The 20,175-nt window shown below is 41.3% G+C and overlaps 1 protein-coding gene across 1 annotated transcript in view; it reads right to left on the reverse strand.

Annotated features, from left to right (window-relative positions):
* Positions 1-15,040: 15,040 nt before the first annotated feature.
* EHD1 (EH domain containing 1) overlaps positions 15,041-20,175 on the reverse strand; it is a 40,898-nt gene continuing 35,763 nt past the window's right edge. Inside the window, exon 5 of the mRNA XM_073554472.1 lies at positions 15,041-17,231. Coding sequence (XP_073410573.1) covers positions 16,707-17,231 — 525 coding nt within the window. The 3' untranslated portion in view covers positions 15,041-16,706. The remainder of the gene's footprint in view (positions 17,232-20,175) is intronic.

The raw sequence follows: 20,175 nt of genomic DNA on the forward strand, positions 1-20,175 counted from the left end.
CTTTTCGTTTGGCTCTTTCTGTCACATTTAAAATCCATAATGTGTTCCATAAATGTTTGTTGAAGAGGTTTGTTGAACCTGTTGTTCCGGGGGTGGCACCTCCAGACCCTGTATTGGTTGAAGGTAACATGGAATATGAGGTAGAGAAAGTATCGGATTCCCGTCTGGCTAGACGGAGACTCCAGAATTTGGTTAAGTGGAAGGGTTATGGTCAGGAGGATAATTCCTGGGTCTCTGCCTCTGATATTCATGCCAAAAGATTGGTGCGTGCCTTTCATCGGGCTCACCCTGATCGCCCTGGTGGCGTGGATGAGGGTTCGGTGACCCCTCCTCAAGGGGGAGGTACTGTTGTGAGTTCATTTTCCCCTTCACTACTGAGGCCCGAGGAACTCCCTCTTCTGGTAAAGAAAGGTAGTGAGCCTGATTATCAAACACCTGAGTCTGATGATGATGACTGGCTGAGTGGAGTTACCGACTGGATATAAGGCTGCCGACGCCTTTCTGCCCTGCGGGTGATTTCTCTGTGGGATCCTTGGAGACCAGTCTGAATTCCTGCCCTTCTAAAGCTAAGTTTTCTGCTTGGCTTTTTGCATTTGTGCTTTTTGTTTTGCTTTGTTTTTCTGGATTTCTGCCATTCCCTGCTGGGGTGAGCTGAATTCCTTTAGCTCTGTCTTCTGAAAATACCTCTGAGTGCTGATTTAGTTTTTGAAGCCTAGCTGCTTCAGGGTCTTTTTCCATATCAGCTTGTTGGCTTTTGTCTTTGATAGGGTTTTGGCAGATTGCAGACAGCAACCTTCCTTTCCTGTTCTGTTTAGTTAGCTTGGGCCCCATCGTTTGCTCAGCCTATCTTTCTATCTGTGTGAGTGTTTTTTCATCTTGCTTCACCGTCATTATATGTTGGGGGCTGCCTTTTACTTTGGGGTCTGCTCTGGGGTAGTTTAGATTTCCTTTTCTGTCTTTAGGCTATTTAGCTCTCCGGCTGTGATCGAGGGGTCTAGGGCATCGTAGGAACCCCCCACGGCTACTGCTAGTTGTGTTGATAGGTTCAGGGGTCTGCAATCTGATAGTTGCCAACTTCTCTGGTTTTCTGGACGTAGCTTCTATTTTTGTGTCTGCCTCCTACGGTGACTCAATCATAACACTTCAGCTAACTGTCTCCAACCATGACCGATGATATTTCAGCATCGCCCATGGCTCGATTGTAATATTTCATCAAATTTCATTGATGAAATATTACTATCGCTCTGACTGTTTCACTTTCAGCAGCCAATCAGAGTGATCGTAGTCACGGGGGGCAAAGCCACCCCCCCTGGGTGAAGCACAAAGCCTTCTGTATCTGCGGGTCAGGTGACCTTTTAGTCACCTCTTTCACCCAACCTGCAGGAACGTGATTTATACCTACATAGGTGTCACTGGTCGTATTGTCACAGCTTTTCATGATGCCTACGTAGGCGTCATTGGTCGGGAAGGGGTTAAGACGCAGGTTACGCATCCATCTGCGATTGCCTGAGTGTTGACTCCCAATGTTGCCTCACAGGCGAACGTTCAAAAAAGGTTTATGCCTTAACTCGTCGCCAGGGAGAGCTCCTCTCCTTATTAGATATGTCACTTAACTCCTATACAGGGCCTTACAGTACTTGGGTATCCATGGTTATGCCCACGCATATAATCAGTTAGCTGCTAGGGGTAGTAACTATGGATACATAAGTTACAGTTGAGCTGTGGATGAGTCATTGCGCCCAGACGGTTGGGCTGTGGATGACTCATTGTGCACAGACACGTCCAAATTAGGTATATGGATATATAAAAGATAAAAAAAAAAACTTCAAAGCCAATAGAACATCTATGTGACAGTCTGTTATAAAGTGTGCACAACAAAATCAATTAAATTAATAATTTAATTTGGAGGGGATTTCACTCATTTTTCCGGAGATCACACTTGGAAGGCAGCATAGGAGGATGGATAGAGTAGTTCAGTCCCTGATATCCCCTGTTGTGCCCAAATACAGGACTCCTGCCCTAACAAGGGCAGTACCCAAGTATGGCCCTGTAGTAGGGAATCCCATCCATTCCCCCCCAAAAAAAGTGTCTTGTGGACAGATGAGACCAAGATAGATCTTTTTGGTAAAGCACATCATCTACTGCTTACTGAAAACAGAATGAGGCCTATAAAGAAAAGAACACAGTACATACAGTCAAATATGGGGGAGGTTGAAAGCTATTTTGGGGTTGTTTTCCTGCCTCTGGCACTGGGTGCCTTGACTGTATGCAAGGCATCATGAAATCTAAAGATTGGGACCCAAAATTCATTGTTAACCCCTTTCTGCCATATGACGCACACTATCCCGTCCATGTGCCCTGGGACTTAATTCTCAAAGACGGGATAGTATGTCATAGCCAATCAGCGGCCCTCATGGGGGGAGCGCCGCTGATCGCGTCCGTGTATCAGCTCATTATCACAGCTGACACCCGGCACTATGTGCCAGGAGCGGTCACGGACCGCTCCCGACACATTAACCCCCCCCCGGCACACTGCGATTAAACATGATCGTAGTGTTCCGGGGGCATGGGGAAGAATTGCACAGGGAGTGGGCTCCCTGCATGCTTCCCTGATACCCTCGGACAACGCAATGTGCTCGCGTTGTTCCGAGGGCCTCCTCCGTGCAGGTCCACGGCTCCAAAATTGTCACGGGGACCTTCCGGGTCCTCCAGGGAGGTGACTTTCTCAGTGCCTGCTGAGAGCAGGCGCTGAGAAGCCGCCTGTAGTGCCTCTCAGATCGCTGATCTGACACAGTGCAGAGCAAAGTGTCAGATCAGCAATCTGACACTATATAGTAATCTCCCCCTCTGGGACAAAGTAAAAAAAAAAATCATGTGTAAAAATATTTTTTTATAAATTCCTAAATTAAAAAAAAATCCCTAATAAATTCTTTTTTTTTTTGTAAACAAAAAAAAATAACAGTAAACATATTTAGCATTGCCACGTCCGTAGCAACCCACCCTATAAAATTGTCCCACTAGTTAACTCCTTTAGAGAGCCCCTTTAAAAAAAAAAAGGCAAAAAAATGCTTTATCATCATACCGCCAAACAAAAAGTGGAATAACACCCGGTCAAAAAGACAGATATAAATAAACATGATACCGCTGAAAACGTCATCTTGTCCCACAAAAAATGAGCCACCATACAGCGTCATCAGCAAAAAAATAAAGTTATAGCTCTCAGAATAAAGTGATGCAAAAATAATTGTTTATGTAAAAGTTTTTATTGTATAAAAGCACCAAAACATAAAAAAATTATATAAATGAGGTATCGCTGTAACCATACTAACCCGAATAATAAAACTGCTTTATCAATTTTACCACACGCGGAACGGTGTAAACGCACCCCCCCAAAAGAAATTCATGAAATGCTGATTTTTGTTCATTCTGCGTCACAAAAATCGGAATAAAAGGTGATAAAAAAAAGTCATGTGCCCGAAAATGGTACCAATAAAAATGTCAACTCGACCCCCACAAAAAATAAGACCTCTCATGACTGTGGGTTAAAATATAGAAAAATTATAGCTCTCAAAATGCGGTGATACAAAAACTATTTTTTGCAATAAAAAGCGTCTTTTAGTGTGTGACAGCTGCCAAACATAAAAACCCACTATAAATAGTAAATCAAACCCCCCTTAGTTAGGAAAAAATAATAAAATTAAAAAAAATGTATTTATTTCCATTTTCCCATTAGGGGTGTGTTGGGGTTAGGGTTGGAGGTAGAATTGGGGGGTTTCCACAGTTTGGGCACATCAGGTGCTCTCCAAACGCAACATGGCGTCTGATCTCCATTCGAGCCAATTCTGAGTTGAAGTCAAACTGTGCGGGTTACCCTTGGGAAAATAAAAATTGGGGGCAAAAAGATCATTTTTGTGGAAAAAAAGATTTTTTTATTTTCATGGCTCTGTTATAAACTTCTGTGAAGCACTTGGGGGCTCAAAGTGCTCACCACACATCTAGATAAGTTCCTTGGGGGGTCTAGTTTCCAAAATAGGGTCACTTGTGGGGGGTTTCCACTGTTTAGGCACATCAGGGGCTCTCCAAACACGACATGGCGTCCAATCTTAATTCCAGCCAGTTTTGCATTGAAAAATTCAAACGGCGCTCCTTCCCTTCCGAGCTCTGCCATGCGCCCAAACAGTGGTTTACCCCCACATGTGGGGTATCGGTATCAGCGTACTCAGGATAAATTGCACAATAACCTTTGTGGTCCAATTTGTTCTGTTACCCTTGGCAAAAAAAAAAATGGACCTGAAATTTTTTGGGGAAAAAAGGTTAAATATTCCTTTTCTTCAACATTCAAAAAATTCCTGTGAAGCACCTGAAGGGTTAATAAACTTATTGAATGTAGTTTTGAGCACCTTAAGTGGTGCAGTTTTTAGAATGGTGTCACTTTTGGGTATTTTCTATCATATAGACCCCTCAAAGTGACTTCAAATGTGATGTGGTCCCTAAATAAAATGGTGTTGTAAAAATGACAAATCGCTGGTCAACTTTTAACCCTTATAACTTCCTAAGAAAAAAAAACTTTGTTTCCAAAATTGTGCTGATGTGAAGTAAACATGTGGGAAATGTTACTTATTAAGTATTTTGTGTGCCGTATCTCTGTGATTTAAGGACATAAAAATTCAAAGTTGGAAAATTGCGAAGTTTTCAAAATTTTAGCCAAATTTCCGTTTTTTTTCACAAACGCAAGTAATATCAAATAAATGTTGCAACTAATATAAAGTACAATATGTCATGTGAAAAACAATGTCAGAATCACCGGGATCCATGGAAGAGTTCCAGAGTTATTACCTCATAAAGGGACAGCGGTCAGAATTGTAAAAATTGGCCTGGTCATTAACGTGTAAACCACCCTTGGGGGTGAAGGGGTTAATGTAGTGCCTGCTGTCAGAAAGTTTGGTTTCGTTCTAGGTTATGGGCCTTCCAGCAGGACAATGACCCCAAACATATTTCAAGAAGCACCAGAAATGGATGGAAGCAAAGCGCTCAAGGGTTCTGCAGAGGCCAACGATGAGTGCAGATCTAAATCCCATTGAACACCTGTGGAGAGATCTTAAAATTGCTGTTGGGAGAAGGCGCCTTAAAGTATGAGAGACCTGGTGCGGTTTTCAAAAGAATAGTGCTTCAAAACTGCAAGTGAGAGGTGGAAGTAGCTTTGTGATGGTTATAGGTAGCGAATGATTGCAGCTAGTTGTTGCAAAGGGTGTGCAAACCAATGTTAATTTGTGAGTGCCAACAATTTGGTCCGGCCCATTTTTATGTGAAATTATGTCCAATTTGCCTCTTTTTGCATTGTTCCAATTCACACAAAGGAAATAAATGTATAGAACAAAACATGTGTAATTGCAATAATATTATGGGAGGAGAAATACTTCATTTTCTGGAGCAAGTTCAAGGGTGCCAACACTTTCGGCCATGACTGTATACAGTATTGTAAAAGTGGCCCTGACTTTCTTCATTTGCAGCTCGAGAAACATCGGATCACACTTGGTCTGCCATCTCCTGAATTAAAGAAGCCATGCTCATGCCATTGGGATCTAGGAACCTATCAGAAGTCCTGATCCATCTTATGTGCATACCATCTAAGGGTGGAATACCTTTTAAAGGCAACCTGCCATGTTGATGACTGTCTCTGATCCGTAGGCAGGACGTCACAGAGTAGGAGAAGCAGGTCAGATGGATATACATTTTTTGTGGGAAAAGTTTCTGTAAAACTTTAATTCATTGACATGCCTGGTGTTTGCATACATAGTCCAGTGTGGGTGGTCCTAGTCAGTGATTGGCAGTCTTCCCTGTAGGTCTGCATGCAGATATGGCTGTTAATCACTAGTATGACGGCAGCTGGACTCATATTTGGCCTTCGGGTTACACCAGTACAAAATAAATACAATAATACTCGTCCTCTGCTGCTCCAGAGCCATCTCTCCGCCACTGCGCCTGCCTAGGTGACAGGTTTGAGTGACATTAAAACTACAGCGCGCATGGGCTCTGCAGCCAATCACTGGGCTCTGTAGCTCTGCCAAGGTAGAAGGCACAATCCGCTTAGCTCAGTGATTGACTGCAGCGGTCTTATACGCTGACGTCATTAATTCACTGCTGCAGCCTGTCAACAAAGATTGGGGAATCAGCAGACGATGAGTCCTGTAGTGTGATAATATTCCTCTACAAAGTAATGTTAAAAACAATGGAAACGGGTTAAAGGCTGCCAGGCTCCTCTGGCGCTACTTTTCTTGTTATCCAGGTACCAGTATTACTAAATGTATAAATCTTGACTTCAAAAGTAATACTAAACCTGACAAGCGACATGCAATTTCGAAGCAGCCAAGAGTTTAAGGGTTTTTCCCAAAATAACTTATAATGGTCGCCAGTGGTCCTGATGGATCGGAGATGCGCAATACCTGGGCTCTGCTTCACTCATTATCTATGGGACTGCCAGAGAAAGCTCAACGTTCTGCCATTTCTAGCAGTCCTATAGACAATGAATGAATGAAAGTGTTCTTGAGCACCATTGAAGATGGAGCCCCACAGCACCTGTTTTGGGGGTTGCTGAGAGTCCCAGAGGTTGGATCGCCATCAATCAGTAAGTTGGGAATATCCAGTTAAGGTAAAGACAACATATCAGAGGGTGAAATTTGCACCTATATCCTGCAGCACAAATTAACTTACTACGGCTCTCAAACCTGCAGCTTGCGTCAACTTATTCTGTGGATATTTTTTTTTTTTATTTCTAGAAGTCTCATGCACTATGCTGGCACTGTAAAAAGAAAAAAAAAAGTTGAATATCTGCTGCATTTTCACTGCTTGGGAAAGTAGTCTAAGATGGGTAATATGCACAAAAGTGTACATGTCTGCCACAACTTTTAAGGGACAGTAAAGTATCATCAGAAAATGACCTACTCTTTTGATCAAATTTTTAGTTACGTATATTTTTGTCTTTCATATCAAAAATCAGAATGGGAAAAAAAATTGGAATCTTTCAATTTTTACTCTGGCCTTGGAGCTATTCTAGACAGATACTTTTGTTTCCAAAAATTCACATGTACATTAGGCAGCAATAAACTGACACGATGTTTTGTATTGAAGCATCTAATGAGCGTGTGCAAGGATAATTGGATAATTGCAAAGGGAGGGGGGAGCTGTGAACTCGCCTATTGTGAATGGTGGACACTATTTTTCAACTGTGTATAGAAGTGTTGTGATCCTGCCTCTGAGGCTGAGACAGCTGAAAAAAAACACATTACCATAAATTTCCTAAATATATTTAATATAAAAAAAAAAAATCTTAAAGAATAAGTCTTACAGTTTGATAGAGGGTTTCTGGACAAACTATGAAAGGAATAATAATAAAAAAATTGCACGTTGTTTATTTTTTCATTGCAGAAAAATACTGAACATGTGCACATGCCCTAAATGTTTAGTTATTCTTCAGGATTGTATTCAGACATACTAAAAAGAAAAAAAAAGCACATGCCGGTTGGGTCAGCAAAACGCAGAAACATTTGGCTCAGTGTGCTCTACTGTATAGTGGTCAGCGTCGGACTGGCCCACCGGGGAACCGGAGGATTCTCCGGTGGGCCCTGGCATCTGGTGGGCCCTGGCACCTGCAGGCATACAGGGCCAGCAGTTGCCTAGGGCCCCCGCTGCTCCAGGGGCCCCCAGTCAGTGGTGTGTCGCACACCATGCAGCTGCTATGGGGGCCCCTGCCAGCGGAGCAGCAGCGGGTGTCAGGAGGCAGGAGCCCCTGTCCCCGCTGCTAAAGAGAAATGAATATTCACTGCCAAGCAGTGAATCTCATTTCAGGTCTCCACCCCCAGAGGCCCCGCCCCCAGCCCAGTAAGCTGTAAATCAGGGCCGGCGCCGCCCTCAGTCCTCTGCTCCTGGCTCACAGCCAGTGCGCGATGACGTCACTACATCACGCACCCGCTGTGTGTCTGGCAGAGGGGGAGCTCCTGACACTGAAGCCGGGATCAGCGTGGGAGCGAGGAGGAGAGGCGAGTATTGTGTTTTGTTTGTTTTTTTTATATCTCTCTCGCTCTCTCTATCTGTCTCTATCTATCTATCTCTATTTCTCAATATATCTCTCTCTCTATCTCTCTTATATCTATCTTTCTATATCTATTATCTATCTATCTCTATATCTATCTCTATCTATTATCTATATCTATCTCTATCGCTCTATCTTTATATCTATCTTTCTATCTCTACATCTATCTCTATATCTATCTATCTCTATATCTATCTATCTTGCTCTATCTCTATCTATTATCTCTATATTTATCTATCTAGCTACCATCTATATCTATCTATCTTTATATATATCTCTATCTAATATCTATATCTATCTATCTCTATACCTATCTATCTATTTATCTATCCGTTATCTATCTCTATATCTTTTCTCTGTATCTATCTATCTCTATATCTATATCTCTCGCTATATCTCTATATCTATCTTTATATCTCTATATCTATCTCTATTTCTCTCTATATCTATCTCTATATCTCTATAGCTATCTATCTATATATCTCTATCTATCTCTCTATCTCTATATCTATCTATCTTTATCTATTTATCTCTATATCTTTTCTCTGTATCTATCTCTCTATATCTATATCTATCTATCTCTATATATATCTATTATCTCTATATCTATATCTATTTCTCTCTATCTCTCTATATCTATCTATCTATTTATATCTATCTCTATATCAATCTCTCTGTATATCTATCTATCTTTCTATCTCTATATCTATCTATCTCTATCTATTATCTATATCTATCTATCGCTCTATCTCTATATCTATCTTTCTATCTCTACATCTATCTCTATATCTATCTTTCTATCTATATCTATCTATATCTATCTATTATGTCTATCTAGCTATCTCTATTATCTATATCTACCTATCTCTATATCTTTCTATCTTACTCTATCTCTATATCTATCTGTTATCTCTATATTTATTATCTATCTTTATCTATCTATATCTATCTCTCTATTTATCGATCTCTGTATCTATCTCTCTATCTACCGCTCTCTCTATCTCTATCTATCTTTATATCTATATCTATCTATCTCTATATCTATTATCTCTATATCTATCTATCTCTATATCTATCTCTATATATATATATATATATATATATCTGTTTCTCTCTATATCTATCTCTATATCTCTCTCTCTATAGCTATCTATATATTATCTCTATATCTATCTATCTATATATTATCTCTATATCTATCTATCTATATATTATCTCTATATCTATCTATCTCTATATCTGTTATCTCTATATCCATATCTATCTCTATATCTATCTATCTCTATATCTATCTTTCTATCTAACACTATATCTCTATATCTATATCTCATTATCTATCAATCTCTATCTCTCTCTCTTTATCTATCTATTGATCTATCCATCTATCTCTATCTCTATTATCTATATCTATCTATCCATCTATCTAGCTATCTCTATCTATCTCTATATCTATCTTTCTAACTCTATATCTATCTATCTCTATACATATCTCTATATCTAGCTATTATCTCTATATCTATCTTTCTATATCTATCTGTCTCTATATCTATCTATCTCTATATCTATTATCTCTATCTATCTATCTCTATATATCTCTATATCTATTTTTATTTATAGCCATCTATCTATATATATTTATCTCTATATCTATCTATATATATGTCTATATTATTATTATTATTATATCTGTATATCTCTATCTATTATCTATCTCTATCTATTATCTTTCTCTATCTATATATCTATCTATCTCTATATCTTTCTATCTATAGCTATCTATCTCTATATCTATCTATCTATCCATTATCTATTTTCTATCTATCTCTATATCTATCTACCTATCGATCTATCTATCTATATTTCTTTCTATATCTATCTTTATATCTATCTCTATGAATCTTTCTATCTATATCTATCCATTATCTACTTTCTATCCATTATCTACTATCTATCTCTATATCTATCTATTTCTACATCTATCTTTCTATCTATTTCTATCTAACTCTATATCTATATATCTATATAGCATTATACCCTATGAGGGGGCAGCATTATACCCTATGAGGAGGCAGCATTATACCCTATGAGGAGGGCAGCATTATTCCCTATGAGGGGATGCATTATTCCCTATGAGGGGGGCAGTATTATACCCTATGAGGGGGGGCAGCATTATACCCTATGAGGGGGGCAGCATTATTCCCTATGAGGGGATGCATTATTCCCTATGAGGGGGGCAGTATTATACCCTATGAGGAGGCAGCATTATACCCTATGAGGGGGTGCATTATTCCCTATGAGGGGGGCAGTATTATACCCTATGAGGGGGCAGCATTATACCCTATGAGGGGGCAGCGTTATACCCTATGAGGGGGGCAGTATTATACCCTATGAGGAGGCAGCATTATACCCTATGAGGGGGCAGCATTATACCCTATGAGGAGGGCAGCATTATTCCCTATGAGGGGGTGCATTATACCCTATGAGGGGGCAGTATTATTCCCTATGAGGGGATGCATTATTCCCTATGAGGGGGGCAGTATTATACCCTATGAGGGGGTGCATTATTCCCTATGAGGGGGGCAGTATTATACCCTATGAGGGGGGCAGTATTATACCCTATGAGGGGGCAGCATTATACCCTATGAGGGGGCAGCATTATTCCCTATGAGGGGGTGCATTATTCCCTATGAGGGGGGCAGTATTATACCCTATGAGGGGGTGCATTATACCCTATGAGGGGGTGCATTATACCCTATGAGGGGGGCAGTATTATTCCCTATGAGGGGGGCAGTATTATACCCTATGAGGGGGGCAGTATTATATTCTATGAGATGGCTGCATTATATTCTATGAGATGGCTGCATTATACTATGTGAGGGGGCTGCTTTATATTCTATGAGGGGGCTACCCCAACTCCTGCTACATAATTAAGACATGTACAACCTTATATTATACCCGGATATTAGCGTGTTTTACCGCATAATTGGTGGTCTGGTATTTAACTCTATGCAGCTACATAGTGGGCCCCAAGAATGATTTTCTCTGGTGGGCCCAAGGTGTTCCAGTCCGACGCTGATAGTGGTCTTGTAGAAAAATCACTGGTGGACAATGGCCTGTGAGTTATTATTGAGTCAGGATGTTGTACGTTGCAAACATGGACACCGCACTGACCAAAAATGAACATCCGGAAGTCCAGGTGTTATATTTGCAACACTGGTGCTTACAAAGCACCTGTATTCTGCCTATCTGAAAGCGGGTGTACTTTAAGGAAGTAATATTTTGCAACATTTCATGTTTGTGAATTAAAATAGTTCAGTTATTCTAACAGGAAAACTCACTTCACTGCACATGAAAAAATTCAAAATGTTTTTCATCTTGCATAGCAATAGGTTTAAAAACTAAAGCCATTAGATTTCCCATGGTCACTTACTCAAAAAATGGGAGTTATATACCTTGTAAAAATCAACTAATTCTGCAACTCATTTCAGTTTTGCACTGCTGCACTCCATTGCAGATAGACATTTGTTTATTCTGGAGAATAGTATGTGAACTCTCTGCTTGCAGCCCAACTGGGCATTTCTAATTTTCTCTGGGGGGAGTGCGCTTTCATCTCCCTCCTATATGCTGCCAATCACAGCTTAGCAGACTGCTAAATCAGCTGCGATTGGCAAAGCGTACATCCCCAGAGAAAACTGAAGAAACGCCCCCGTTGGACTGAAAGCAGAGATTTCACATACTACGCTCCAAAAGCAATAAATATCTGTGCAATGGAGGGAACGCAGATGGGGGCTGGAATTAAGCAACCCTCTGAATGGGCAGAAGCAAAGTCATTTTCAAGTTTTTGTTTTTTTTTAAATAATTTAATCTGTACTGTTTGTATGAAACCACTAGGGGGAGCCAACACTTATAAAATGATAAATACATACGGTAGTATGCAAACTTCCCCCATAATTTTTGGGAGGCAGCCAAAATTTTAACTGCATGAAAAAATAAAAAACAATAAAAATTTGAGAAGTATTAAAAAAGTAAGAAACAATTTTAAGCCACTTTAAAATAAATGACTTCACAGAAGAAGGGATTGATATACTGATAGATATATATATATATATATATATATATATCTATGTATATATATATATACACAGTATATATTGCATATACATACACACACACACACAAACGTGCTTCTCACTAAAGTAGAATATCGATAAGTTAATTTATTTCAGTTCTTCAATACAAAAAGTGAGACTCATATTATACAGAGTCATTACACACAGAGTGATCTGTTTCACGTGTTTATTTCTGTTAATGTTGATGATTATGGCTTACAGCCAATGAAAACCCAAAAGTAATTATCTCAGTAAATTGCAATACTTTATAACACCAGCTTGAAAAATGATTCTAAAATATTGGCCTACTGAAATATATGATCAGTAAATGTACTCAATACTTGGTCGGGGCTCCTTTTGCATCAATTACTGCATCAATGCGGCATGGCATGGAGGCGATCAGCCTGTGGCACTGCTGAGGGGTTATGGAAGCCCAGGTTGCTTTGATAGCAGCCTTCAGCTCGTCTGCATTGTTGGGTCTGGTGTCTCTCATCCTCCTCTAGAAAATACCCCATAGATTCTCTATGGGGTTAAGGTCAGGTGAGTTTGCTGCCAATCAAGCACAGTGATACTGTTGTTTGTAACCAGGTATTGGTACTTTTGGCAGTGTGGACAGGAGCCAAGTCCTGCTGGAGAATGAAATGTCTGTCTCCAAAAAGCTTGTCGGCAGAGGGAAGCATGAAGTGCTCTAAAATTTCCTGGTAGACACCAGCAGATGACATGTCTCCCCAAACCATCACTGATTGTGGAAACTTCACACTAGACCTCCAGCAGCTTGGATTGTGGCCTCTCCACTCTTCCTCCAGACTCTGGGACCTTGATTGCCAAATGAAATGCAAAATTTACTCTCCTTGTGGAATGTGTCAGTGACTGCCTTCTGGACATCTGCCAAGTCAGCAGTCTTCCCCATGATTGTGGAGCTACTGAAACAGACTACGGGACCTTTTTAAATGCTTAGGAAGCCTTTACAGTTGTTTTTGTTAATTATTCTAATTTACTGAGATAATGACGTTTGGGTTTTCATTGGCTGTAAGCCATAATCATCAACATTAAGGCCATGTTCACAGGTCTCTTTTTTTTGCGTTTTCGCGGCGGTTTTAAACGCGCGATTTTGCCGCGAAAAATAAGCATCCCATGCATTCCTATGGGATTCCACAATGCTGTGCTAACGCTGCAGTTTTTTCCGCGGCGGAATCGCTTTGCGGTAAAAAACGCAGCATGCTCAATAATTTAGCGGAATCGCGGCGATCCCGCACCCATAGGAATGCATTGTTCTGCTTACTTCCCGCATGTGGCTGTGCACACCATGTGAAACGTAAGCAGAACATTTGCGGATGGTCCCCACGATCCGGAGGAGGGGAGACTCTCTCGGGGCTGTGGGTGCCTTATCCCTGTAAAAAAAAAAAATAGAATTAAAATAAAAAATATTGTTATTCTCACCTTCCGGCATTCCGCGCAGCCTTCCCGCCTCTCTCCATGCTCCTGGTCCCAGTAATCCTTTGCGAGAATGACCACAATGACGTCGCGATCTCGCGGGAGCGCGAAGTCTCGCAGTCATTCGCGCAAAGGATTACTGGGACCGGGAGCTTTGAGAGAGGCGGGAAGGCTGCGCGGGACGCCGGAAGGTAAGAATAACAATATTTTTTATTTTTTTAATTATTTTTTACATCCTATATTTTACTACTGATGCCGCATAGGCAGCATCAGTAGTAAAAAGTTGGTCACACTCGTCAAACACTATGACGAGTGTGACCAACCTGTCAATCAGTTCTCCAAGCGATGCTACAGATCGCTTGGAAAACGCTAGCATTCTGCAAGCTAATTACGCTTGCAAAACGCTACTTTTTCCGCGGGAAAATCGCGGGAATTTAAATGCGATTTTCCCACGGAATGGAATCCGGAATTCTCGCGGTAATTTCTGCGAGAGTTCCGCTACGTGTGCACATAGCCTAACAGAAATAAACACTTGAAATAGATCCCTGTGTGTGTAATGACTCCATATAATATAAGAGTTTCACTTTTTGGATTGAAGAACTGAAATTAATTAGATTATCAAAAAGTTAATTTAAGTAAAGAAGTATATATACAGCTCTGGCAAAAATTAGGAGACCACTTCCAAATGTTCAGTTTGTCTGATTTTTCTCTTTATATATTTTTGAGTAAAATGTAAATTGTTCTTTTAATCACAGCTTTCATGCGTCTTGGCTGCTTGCCACAAGTCTATCACACTGCTTCTGGCGCATAAATGTAAGCAGTTCTTCATTGTTTGATGGCTTGTGAATATCCATCATCCTCTTTATTACATTCCAGAGGTTTTCAATGGGTTTCAGGGCTAGAGAATGGGCTGCCCATGACAGGGTTTTGATGTGGTGGTCTCTTAATTTTTGCCAGAGCTGTACATGTATATATTTTTTAAAGCGCATTGGGTAAAAAGTTTGATTTATGGCTGAGTATACCAGCTTTCTTGTCGCACGTTCCATAGTTGGACTACAGATAGTCTGTATACAGAGACGTGACAGAAACAAAGCAGATACCCACCTTATAAAATGGTGAAGGCCATGGTATTTATTACCACGCACGTACGACATCCATAGACCCTGACGGCATGGCATAGAATATAAACCATTGTGAATTTAGAAGCCACCTTTCTCATTCCATATAGGGTGATACCGGGGACTAGAAAGCACCCACCCGAATAGTGACAACCGGCATAAAGAAGAAGAATGATGTTGCACAGAGTTAACAGAAAGGTAAAAATCCAGCTAAAATAAGCATGTTACTTCCATGTGCATCCAGTATAGTCTCAGTGCATCAGGACACAAGTAGTCAACTCTACAGAAGCTTGGATAAAAACTTTTATATTTTATATAACAGAAATCACAGAGAATGAGAACTCCTACAAAAGGAAAGGCACAGGTTGGTGTTCTGCATTATATATTTTAAGTATGTGCAATGTAGAAAGGGTAACCTGCATTATAGACCATGAAATAAAATGGTAACGACAGCAATAAATGTCCATAAAAAAGGACAATGGCATGAAACCTTGAGTAGTCCTCTCCATTCCAGCACCCTCATGACCACCCATCCTGTCCTGTGCACGGGCAGTGCCATCATGGGGATGAGGCATGGATCTTAATCGCCATCCACAAGTTGGAAGAAGTTACAGCTTTTGATGTAGATGTTTGGCCGCACAATGTCTCACTCCAACAAAAAGTAGAAGGAGAGCTAGTAAAAACTTTCTTGTCCACTAATGAGTTCTTTTAAGTGGCACCACCATCGTGGATAGTTACGGTCCACAGAATAGTCCGTATCGGTTTGATAGATGCAGGTACAAGATCTGGGACCCCACCTATGTCTAGAGTGGGGATCCCCCAGTACCAGTAACGATCCCAGTGTGAAAGGAGGTTGCATCGCATTCCCATAGAAATGGACCGAGATCTCCACATGCACACCCTCAAGACAGAGGTCAGGGACCACCAGTCTCGAGATAGCTGTGGAACCTGTATCTGTAGAAGATCCTGTGAATAAGCCATTTCTATCTGAAAAGAGGATACCCTTTAAATAACACTTCAGATGTAACATCAGCTTTTGACAAAGGCAATGATCAGCAAACAAACAAAAAAAAGAAGATATAACTCTAAACGTAATACTGAAGAAGGCTGGAGTGTAGATTAGCATCAGGTCAAACTAATAACCATCATTTTCAGCATTTAGGACAGGTATTTGAGCTGCTGAAAGTGAGGATGCTGGAAAAATAACACTGGGAAGGCACTGTTCACAAATCTTAGCAGCTTCACGGTTTTGCAAGGCAAAAATGTGAAAAAAAAAAAAAAAAAAAAAAGATTGGATTATAAGGGTGTGTGCACATGCTACAGATTCTGCTGCGGATCCGCAGCGGTTTGGCCCTGCGGATCCGCAGCAGTTTCTGCTGCGTTGTACAGTACCATAATATCCTATGGGAAATGGAAACCGCAGTGCAGACGGTGCAAATTTGATATGTCAATTCTTTCTGCGGATTCTGCTGCGGTTTGCCATCTGCTCCATTGTAGAGGTGATAAACCACAGGGGAAAAACGCAGGCCAATCCGCAGGTCTTTTGACTTGTGGATTTTGCAAAATCCGCACGGATCAATCCGCAGCGTGTGCACACACCCTTAGACATTCTGCATGATAACTAACTTGCAATAGGACGAGTCTCCCTTTATGTACTTAAATGATGCCGCCAGATGGTGCCGGGAGCCACAGAACAGAATAACTTTATATAAGAAGATATGAGAAGGGCAATGCCCCCCCAAGTCCTCAGCTGCAGAACAGACGTAACACTCGCGGGGAACACATCACCTTGGCTCCATCAGTCTTGTTTTATTTAGAGTGCTTTTGTAAGAATATATTTTAACCATTTTATTTAAAAAAAAGTTATGAACGTACTGAATCTCTGCTTTACTGCTGTAGTTCTTAGTTAATGTAAGACTCTGAAGTGGTACAGAGGGTGTGGGTGAGAAGCTGGGGTCACTCTCCCCGCCGTTTGGAGGGAGGGATTAGGTGGGAAGGAAGATCTGCCGGAAGCTCGTGCCCTTCTAACTTCACTTTTATTAAGTGATTGGCTAGAGCAAATTCTTCATCATCCAGAAAGCCATCTCGGTCCACATCTGCTAACTTCCAGATTTTGCCCAAAACTGTGTTGGGCAGCTTGGACTTCACCATCTCCTTTTTGGCACTTGCACCGGTGATTTTTCCATTGACAGGAGAAAGTGTGTAAAATATCTCATCGTAGGTTGGTTTATCTTTACCTACTACCCATTCTACGTCATCAATTCCCTCTCCGGCTCCCTCCCCGTATCCATGGCCAAATGGACCATTCATGGTTCCTTCAAATGCTCCACCTTTGACTATCTGATTTGTCATTTGGGATTCCTCCTTTCTGACCAGGACCATAAGCTTAGCGATGTCGTTAGCCAGCATGTCTTCGACAGCATCCAGCAACTTTGGCTTTATGGACTGGAACTTTGAAAAGTCCTGAGTCATTAAAATTTCCTTAAAAAAAAACAAAACACAACATTCTATGAGTCTTTTCCTGTACACTGTTGGCCTAACCTACTTTAGAAGGTCTACTGTGCATCCAGTGTGTTGTGCAGTGGTGTAACTTGAAGTTCATGGATCACAAAGCAAAATCTCCCAACAGGTCCCCCAATCACCGCAAGTCTCTAGTGTTGATTTTCTCATAAGACACTTTTTGGGTCCTTTAGCCATCAGTGAATGGGTTTGACTGCCACCTCTGGTGCTGTGCGCGTGCATCATAATATTAGGGCACATTCAGACGTCCATACAAATCAGTTTCAGATTGTTCTATGAAGCAGTCACGCTCGGGTCAGAAGACCTGCGGCCAGTCCGTGCCTTGTGCTCCAATCTCGGACTGATCTGTATGGATTTCTGAATGCGCTCTTAGAATGGGTGAAACTTCACAGACTGGCATTCTAACTAGGAATTGGTGGCATGGTATTAACAGTGTATGCGGCTGTAGGGCGGTATTTCTAAAATGATTTGTATTATTTGCAGTTTACTTGTCTTAATGTCTGCATAATAAAGTGGTATTATGGTTTCAGAAAATGAAAAAGTTATTCATTGTATATAGAGATGCAAGCGGGGATCTCACAGAGGTCACCACAGTTCAGCCTGGCTGGGAACGCAGCCTCAGTGACCGGAGGTAACCTCGATGTCACCATTGGTCACTGAGGCTGCGCTCGCAGCAGTTCAGTCACCAGTGGTTCTTAGCCTGGACGGTCGCATCTTGGCACCGTCCAGGTTGAAAACGGTTTATTCCCCTGATATGGATTACGGCATGGAACAGAATGATAGTCAGGTATGATATATTGTTGTTTTATTACAGGAGAATGAGGGCTTCGATGGAGTTAGGCGAGTATAACTGTGTTATTCTTAAATAGAAAAGTAAACCAGTGTTTTGGTTTTATTTCTAATAAAGGACTTTATCCTGGCTGTGTCCATTTACCATATAACTATAGGATTAGTAATGGATAGGTGTCCTATAGACGCCTCTCCATTAATACGCTGTGGGCTTGATGTCACCGGACAATACAAAGGTGACATCAACCCCACAAATATGAACCCCACTTGCCATCACTACAGGGCAAGTGCCAGAATTGGCACATCTAATAGATGTGCCTTTTCAAGGCAGCTGTGGGCTGCTATTTTTAGGCTGGGTGCCAATATCCATGGCCCCTTACTAGCTTGAAAATACCAGCCTCCAGCTGTCTGCTTTAGCAAGGCTGGTTGTCAAAATATGGGGTGGCCCCCATGTCTTTGTTTTAATTATTTTTATAATTAAAAATATGGTGTGGGGACCCCTCTATTCTTGATAACCAGCCTTGTTGAAGCAGGCAGCTGAAGGTTGAAGGCCCCCAGCTGTGAGTTTTGCCTGGCTGGTTATTAAAAATACAGGGGAACCCACGCGTTTTTTCCCTATTTACAGTGTAGGAGCCGGCTAATGAATACACCCATCAGCTGCTCCTGCTCTCGCTGTTATTAGCGGCAGCAGCCATCAGCTTACGCCAGTGACCGGAGGTAAACTTTATACCTCCGATCACAGCTGAGCGCTCACGCTCTCTTGACAATGTGGGAACCATGGCTCTCTGATCGGCGGGGAGGATTTTACCACCAATCAGAAGCAGTGTTTGCCGCGCTGTCATGCAAATGATATCGTGGCAAACACTGGATGTTCGAGTCCCCCATTCAAGTGTATTACTATTCTGATACCCAAACCCGAACTTTTTGTAATTGTTCGGCTGAACCCGAACATCCAGGTGTCCGCCCATCTCTAATTGTATTGTCAAAAGTTTCAATTTCACAATTATCCTTTCATAGTTGTCAAGATCTCCACTTGCTGCCATTCATTGTTTACTACCATTGGAATACAATCTGTTCTGGTCACGTGTTCGTATAGTTGTCTCGCGAAATGGCCAGGGAAGCTCGATGTATGTCATACAATCAGGGCAGATTTTTATCCAATGTATTCCTACTGAAGAATAGTAAGCAGGGTTTTCAGAATGTAGGAACTCCTACAGAAAGGATATTGGAAAATAGAATAATTTATTTACATACAGAGAGACTGCTTCTTTCTCTGCATGAGCAGAAAGTTGCACACGTGCATGAAAACGCAAGACCATTCTCACATTGGAAAACCTGGTCCAACTGCTGGGTCTTCCATTGTAAGAATACTTTGTGTTTTGTAGTGAAATTATGGACCAGCCGCAGGTCTCCTGGCCCAAACTGGACAGCCTGCTGACTGGCATATGAGGCTGCTGAGTTTAGGGCAGGAAACTTGCAGTCAGTCTGTGCAGCGCTGTTCGTACTCAGGACAGTTTCACACATTTGTATTTAAAAGGGGTATTCCCATCTCCAAGACCTTATCCCAATATGTAGTAAATGTTGTAATAATAATAATGTTAGCAATTGCCTCCAATTACAAATGTTATATAGTTCTTCTGATTATCTAAGTCACACACCCCATGTGCAGGGCAATGCAGTTACTTAGGTATCCATAGTTACGACCACTCATAGTGACAGTTAGTTGCAAGTGGTTGGAACCATGGATAACTAAGCTACTGCAATGCCCTGCACATGGGGTGTGAGGCATAGCTAATCAGAAGAACTATACAACATTTGTAATTGGAGGCATTTGCTAATATTATTATTACATCTACTACATATTGGAATGAGGTCTTGGAGATGGGAATACCCCTTTAATGGCCTAACTACAGTGTGCTCTTCTACACCAGAGACTATAAACAGCAAAAACAGAGGACGTTACTGTGTTGCTGTATGAAATTTTCTGGCCATCTAATAACACTAAGAGGAAGGCTGAATATCTGGTAAATCTGAACACATTATCACTAGTGATGAGCGAACATGCTCAGATAAGGTTTTATCCAAGCATGCTTGAGTGCCAACAGTGGCTTCAGCA

This window comes from Dendrobates tinctorius, unplaced genomic scaffold (assembly GCF_039654945.1).
Source record: "Dendrobates tinctorius isolate UK_male_01 unplaced genomic scaffold, ASM3965494v1 ptg000211l, whole genome shotgun sequence".
Lineage (NCBI taxonomy): Eukaryota > Metazoa > Chordata > Amphibia > Anura > Dendrobatidae > Dendrobates > Dendrobates tinctorius.